The sequence below is a fragment of the Penaeus vannamei genome, chromosome 11 (assembly GCF_042767895.1).
Source record: "Penaeus vannamei isolate JL-2024 chromosome 11, ASM4276789v1, whole genome shotgun sequence".
NCBI classification, from domain to species: domain Eukaryota; kingdom Metazoa; phylum Arthropoda; class Malacostraca; order Decapoda; family Penaeidae; genus Penaeus; species Penaeus vannamei.
In genome coordinates this window covers 31,407,121-31,414,620 of record NC_091559.1, presented here as the reverse complement: position 1 = coordinate 31,414,620, position 7,500 = coordinate 31,407,121, and the positions used below count along the sequence as shown (strand labels likewise).

Here is a 7,500-nt window from a genome sequence, read left to right as displayed (position 1 = left end):
TTCTTTTCCATTATCAGTAATGATCCCAGGGGAAGCAGCATGCATTAAATAGCTGATGTAAAATGTATGTCTGTTGTACTTTTTTTCTTTTCATTTCTTGTTTTCATGCTAGTGTGCTGCTTGCTAATAGTGCAATGGAGTGATAGAGAGCAAGAGACAGTAAGAGAGAGATATGTTTTATATTCTGTGTATGTATGGAAGTGTATCTTTGACTAAGTGTATGTATTGTGTGTGTGCGCGCAAGTCATTGTGCGCTTACCTGGGTGCACAAATGGGCATGCCCACTCCAGCTCATAAATGGTGTTTTGGACCAAATAAAAGATGCTTGTGTAAGTATTAGCTTTACTTGTTGTAAGTCAGTTTCTAAGTCATATTAAAAAATGTACTTTGTTTAATATTTTCTACAATGTAACTTAAGATTTATTCTCTGTTAAATGTTTATTCTAATATACCTGTTTATTATCAAGCCATAACAAGTGTTCAAGAAATTTTAAAAAGAGGAAAACAAAAAAAATATTGTATATTTATGTGTGCTTTTCTTGTAGCCAAGTGTTAAGACGAAGCTGAAAGTCAAGCTGCAACAAATTTGTCATAATTTGTCTTGATCAGCCTCGTAGTGTCATCATTGCCTTGCAAATGACAAGTGTTATTGCCAGATAGACTCTGCATGGCCACACAACAAGACTTTCCTTATTTGTAACTAATATGCAAATAGCCACGGGGCATGACCAAATGCCATACTACAGAATGACCACAATTATAATTTTATGTCTTTTTTCATGTTTGCATGTTGAGTATCTGATATAGATGTTGGTGCATAACATGTAAGGAGATGCATGAATGTATGTCTACCCAATTTTTGTTGATATGGTTATTATCACTGCTACATGTACTGTACTTATTTAAACCAGTCTGTGTGATGGGCTTAGTCTGATGAAAACCTCAAGTCATGTTCAGGTTCTCTCATTTTTTCCACAGTTTATCTGCTGATTCCAGTGCATTTTTTCACTTAAATCATTGTAATATTTCTCTATACTCTTTCTGTGGAAAATAAATTTTTAAAGCTAGTTAGAACCAGTGATGTATAAATCTAGCCTCTGCCCAATTGTTGATATTAATCAGTAATGAATAAGCATAGGACCAGTGTTACTGCTTGTATTGTTTTCTGATTTAGTTTCATGTTTATGCTTTTGGGGTATCCATGACATGTCAGGTGCAATTTAAAAGTCATTTTCAGATAATTTTGGAGGATAATGTCCTTTTAGCAAAGAAAAGCAACATCACCAAGATGTGTTAATGCACTTATCAAGGAAGAAAATACAATAAAAAAAGAAAAACAAAAATATTCCAAGTTACTCCTATGGAGTTTTTAGGTCTTGGAATTGAAATGCAGTTGATAAATACAGTCCACATTGAAAACAAAAGACTGGTGCTTTGTGGTCATCAGATGTAACAGTCTGGGCTGCAGAAAAAATCTTGTCCCTCAGTGTAAGCACATACTGCAAGGACAAATGAAAGAAACTGTTTGTGACAACAGGTGAGCTCTCTCCCTCCCTTTCTTCCAGTCCCTCCCTTTTCATCTCTCACTTGATAAGAAAACTAGTCTCTTAGTGGGGGAAAAAGTGCAATTTACTTAACCACCTCTCCTGATTGCCAAGAGATGGTACCTCCCTTTTGAGTACAAGGTACTTTTGTGCAGCATTGCCAGCATTACAGCCTGGGCCAGTGTCTTGATCCCAGTGCTGCGTGCATGAGCAATGCACATCGTCCATTTAATCAGTACTATTATTAACTGTCACCTATTTCTCCCAAGGAGAAAGGTCTACCCTCCAGCCATCAGACAACCAGTTGTTACCCATCACATTTGTCCAGTGTGTTATCTTTGCAAGATATTTATATGCTGGGTGTTATACCATAGTTTATATATCATACTACTTTTTACTGAACAAAAAGTATAAATTAGATTTATAACTTAATATAGTGATAGTGATCATGTGTGGCTTTCTTTTTACCCTTAAATTTTTTTCTTTTATTTTTTTTTTTTTCTTTTTATAATTTTAGGTTTAGGCAATTTCATAGCCACATTTCCTTGTGGTTCTATATGTAAAATGTAAGACATATGTGTGTCCTGCCATGAATGGACCAAAATTTAATTTTTATTTGATACTTTGTATATATATATACCATTTCTACTATAATTACTTTTTTAATATTTTTTATATTTGTGGCCTTCACTTGTGCAGACCAGGAAGGAAAGAGAATGGAAACCAGATACTCAATATAAGATCGGAATTAACAATGTAATTGTTTCAGGCTGAGTAACTTTCATGTTGTGTTTTCATGTACTTGGATGAAGAAAAGAAGAAAAAAAGTTTCTTACTAATCACTGATAATAAAAGAGAACTAAGTATTGATTTTCAATATCCTGCTCTTTTATAATGTCATGATATAATCTCAATGTGAAACCAATTTCACAGCAGTTTTAGCATGTTGAAGATTTGGTAGAGCGTATTTTTCACAAAACCCAATCTTTTATGCATTTTTGTAATGACAATGACATTTACTCATTTTAGATAAGATTGAAATTCAGCAGTGCTGTGGGTTTGATTGTGTACTACAAGAGTTAAAAATCCTGCATGTGATATACATGGGACATTTAGCTAGAAGTTGAGTTATACTAGACATGGCTTCTCCCCCAGCCTCACCATATTGCTATATTCTGAATATACTCCTAATGACCTTTGAAATTAAGCAAATAAATATATATATTATACATTATTACAATTAAGTTCTTAGAATAATCATAAAACACAAAAAATCTAAAATGAATGGTATTAAATCTTACCTGTGTAGTGATTACTCATTCATAAATAATACCCTTGTTTATAATATATTTACTAAAATACTGGCAATGCCGGATTTACCTATAGGCTTAGCAGACTGACTCAAAATCTAAGGGACCTCCAGCCAAGGTGTATAATAATTTTGACACTCATAGGTCTTTCTTACTTATGCTGTCATAACTCTTTGTAGAGTGAACAACCCTTCAGCAATTTTCGTTACATTCCATTTCAGAATAATACTGTCTTAAAGCCAATAACTCAGTACTAGTATTGATTTTTTATAGATCTTTTAATTTCCAGAGAGCAATGAAATAGAGAAGTAGAAAACACTGCTGTGCAAGTATCTGAAAAGGATGATGCTGTTTTCATCAGTCAAGTCAGTAATAATAATACAACTGCACTTATTGTAGTGTTTGTTAATGATGGGAAAAGGCAAACACATTTTGAAAATGGCCTTGAAAGCAGATTCAATTCAGATTTTACAATCTAATTGTCAATGAAGGACAGGTCTTTCTTTAAGAAAAAATGCACGTGTATGTTATACAGGATTTTTTCTTCTTTATAGTGAACCCCATTTGGTGAGAACAGTAGAGCCAACAAAAGTCACAAAAACCATCTGTGGATTTTAAACCCCAGTCATCATCCTTGGCTTTACTCAAAATATTTGATTTAACACTTCCATCTTCCTCTACTTGTGAGAATGAAGGATATGGAGGGGCTTCACAAATAAAATTGTCTAGGCCCTCTCCATCTAAATCCAGCTTTGAATACTGGTGTAATGATCAGTATTTTGTAAACATTGCCATTATATATATATATATATATATATATATATATATATATATATATATATATATATATATATATATATATATATATATATATATATATATATATATATATAAATAAAGAAGTATAAAATATAAAATAGATAAACCATTGGTAAATGTAGTTCCAAACAATTTAGTTTCTGAAGCATTTCTGTAATGGTTACAATTGATAAAAGTACTTGTTGCTTACAGAACTAATTTCATCTAATATTCTCTTCAGTTATGGTTGACAAAAAAAAAGGTATATGCTAAAGTATATTTTATTAGACAAAAATCTTAGAAGTACCGTAGAAAAAAGTTAACAACTTTGTCACTTACTTCCAGAATTTAACAAGAATTTGATTTCATTACATTAAATAGCCTTTTTTTTCTTAGTCTTATAATTATTTCATGTAAGACAACACTGCCTAAGAATATGGAAACTGTCATTTTGGAATATTGAATAATCAATACAAATTAACAATCTATGCAAAACCTCCATTTCTCGTGAGCAAAACATCCACAAACTGCAAATTAAATACCTTAAATAGTGACATTAGGATAGAAAACTAAAATCCGTGATAATCTTCGTAGGACACATATTAGGATGCATAAAAATAACCATGGAAAAAGAGAATATCTATCTATTACAAAGAGAATAAAAGTATAATGTGAATCAAAAACATATTTCAATTAAAGTTAGAACTTATCTTCAGGTTGCACATACATACAGATGAAGTTTGTTTCTTTGTACCTTGAAACAGTTCTAAAATATTTTTTTTCTTTCTTTCTTTCAAAATTCATAAAATGTCAACAATATTTAACCTTTACACTAGCTGCTAAGTCACGTATAAAGTCACACATATAGTTCATATCCATATGATATTAAGAATTGTGCCTGAAAATACTGGAATTAGCAATATTAATTTGTAAAAATTTTCTCTAAACTTTTGCCTTTTTAATACAGGAATTTTTATTTATATTCTGTTAATTGATTTATCTCTGTACAATATATTGCAGAACACTCAGCCTGAGACCAATCAGAAAAAAACAAAATTTGCTCTATTGTAGTTACGAAAGGAACACACCCACTCCCTACACTCAATATTGCTTCACACACTCCTCAACTTCAATTTAGAAAGGCAGAAATACATATAAATTACATGTATATAAATATATTATAGAAAATAATTCATAATTCTATCTAAGTATGAATGAAGAGAGAAAAACGTAAATGGAGTAAAAATCTGAATACAAAAAAATTGAACAATACACAATAAAAGTTTTAAACCTGAAGATTGATCTTACGAGTAAGGCAAAAAGGATTCTCATATAAATAGCACACCCGTTCCCACAAGGGTTTGTTTCACATGATAATCTTGGGCTCTAAGACCGAGGCTGCTATGCTCTTGTGTGGAAGCACCATTCCGCCATTAACATAAAGTTCATCCTTGACAATCACATCCTCGCCCAGCACAGAAACGTTTTCCATGCGCACCTGTAAGGAACAGGTGAGTGAATTATTTTGCAGAGGAAAAATGGCAAACATAAATGCAATGCAAGGACAGATAGTACAATACATGGAGTCAATTTGAGACCATAAAGCTAAGCAAAGGAAAATATAACAAAAGTAAAAATTACTGACTGAGAAAGGAGCAGAAGAAAGATAAGAATACCTACCCATTTCCCAACAATACATTTCCACCCAATTATGCAGTTTTCAAGCCACGTGTGTGACTTTATGGTGGCTCCTCGAAGGATTGTGCACCGCTTGATACAAGCTCCATCCTCAATCACCACATCAGGCCCTATAGTCACATTGGGGCCAATGCGACAGTTCTTCCCAATTTTGGCTGAAGGGTCTACAAGGACGTTGCCAACAATACCTGCATGAACAAAGAAAGAAAACCTTTAATATAATAATTCTTTAAACCAAAACAAAGTCACTGTGAAAAAATAATACAATAGACTGAAATCCTGAATGACTCCAACTCATTCACCTGGGGCTTTACAGAGCTTGGCACTGTTATTAATCTTGCAAGAGTTGAGGTAGAGGCACATTCCTGTCAGGAAGTCCTTTGGTTGTCCAATGTCCATCCAGAAGCCTTGGAGCTCTTGTGCATAAAGCTGGCCCTCTTCTGCCATGTAAGGGAACACCTCCTTCTCAATACTCATAGGGCGGCACTGGCAAAGGAAGGAACAAAGATGTGAATGAGCGCAAATAATTTCACAACAGTTGTTCATCTCTTCAGCTAATTGTTGATCCCTACTAGAGCTTTTGATGTAAAGTAATAGCAAAGTCTTACAAACATAGACGGAAACATGCATGTACTTTTGGACTGCCAAGAATATGCAATGTAAACTTTTATATCAGACGAACATTAAAGACGACCATACATATATGTATAAGGTTCATCATTCATTCTATCACACAGCATGCCCCTACCCCCAGGCCCCTAATTTTAGCTCAATACTAATTTACATATATCAAACACCTGTTCACTTGTGCATAAGATTTCTCCCACACAAAAACCCAATTTCAAAAGAAATGGAAAAAATATATTTCCTGAATTACCTAAAGGTCAGCAAAACACCTGTTCACTTGATTTTCTCACACATGTTAGGATTAATCCAATACCAATTAATCCTCTGAACAACTGATAGCCTAAATTACGGGGATCAAAGTACTGCACTTTTTTCACATCTTTATTTTTTTTCCTTTTTACTTTTTCATATAGATTTGTATTCATTAATTACAGCCCAAACTAAAGATACTTCAAAAGAAGGCATTATATTTGTCCTCACAAAACAGCAGTTTGAGACAAAAATTGATTACCAAAAGCCACGCATACACAAAAACACATTCTTAAAAGAAATGGTAAAAATATATTTCATGAATTACCTAAAACTCAGCAAAACATCTTTGCAAGACAAAAGACAAGAAAGAAAGAAAAAAAAAACATTAATAGTAATATGATGAAAAGAAAACCACTTGCACCTTAAGGAGAAACCCACCTCTATCCTCTTTAAAACTGAGGGGTTGAAGATGTACATTCCTGCGTTGATCTTGTTGGAGACGAACTCCTGTGGCTTTTCAACGAATCTGTCAATCTTGCCAGAGTCATCGTAAATCACCACACCATATTTGGAAGGCTCCTCCACCTTCGTCACCTATTGAAGGTAAAAAGTAAACAAAACCAATTGGATTATTTTTAAGAAAAACAAGTACTATTGTGATGAAAACTACATAATGCATGGAAACGGTCTGAAAATTGTGTATTTCTGAACTTTTAAAGCAAAAGGTATAATTCTATGGATAATTCAGTTGTAGAAATCAAAATGTTCAGTAGAATGAAATGAAGGCATTTAAGATGACATGTTATGAAAAAAGTGCATTTATAAAGTAGAACCAAAGAAAATTGTAATAATATCAATCATATTACCTACCCATACTAGGCCTATACACATAACATCTTATTAATATAATTAACATCTATGTTCTATAAATCCCCGGCCATCTGAATCCACACTTGTAAATTGATACACAAATGAACATCTGTATTCTCATAAAGATACTTTCATTAACATAATACACTGACAAGAACTCAAATGCCAACACACACACACATACATATGCATATGTACCTCATACTCATACTCACATATGCATTACATTACAAACACACACATACGTATGCACACACATGCACACACGCACACACACAAGCACAAGCACATCAAAAAATCCACAATGATACCCACAATGCCCCCATTATCATGACACCTGCCATATCCCCCTAATCATGATACCTTTTATATCCCCATGATATTGATGATACACACCATAC

At 33.2% G+C, this 7,500-nt stretch overlaps 1 protein-coding gene across 2 annotated transcripts in view; it reads right to left on the bottom strand.

The window, feature by feature from the left end:
* Positions 1-3,917: 3,917 nt before the first annotated feature.
* Gmppb (GDP-mannose pyrophosphorylase B) overlaps positions 3,918-7,500 on the bottom strand; it is a 22,923-nt gene continuing 19,340 nt past the window's right edge. For both annotated transcript variants that reach the window (XM_070127226.1, XM_027381581.2), the window contains exons 4-7: positions 6,668-6,823; positions 5,653-5,836; positions 5,333-5,538; positions 3,918-5,150 (exon numbers count right to left, since the gene is read on the bottom strand). In XM_070127226.1, coding sequence (XP_069983327.1) covers positions 5,019-5,150; positions 5,333-5,538; positions 5,653-5,836; positions 6,668-6,823 — 678 coding nt within the window. In that variant the 3' untranslated portion in view covers positions 3,918-5,018. The remainder of the gene's footprint in view (positions 5,151-5,332; positions 5,539-5,652; positions 5,837-6,667; positions 6,824-7,500) is intronic.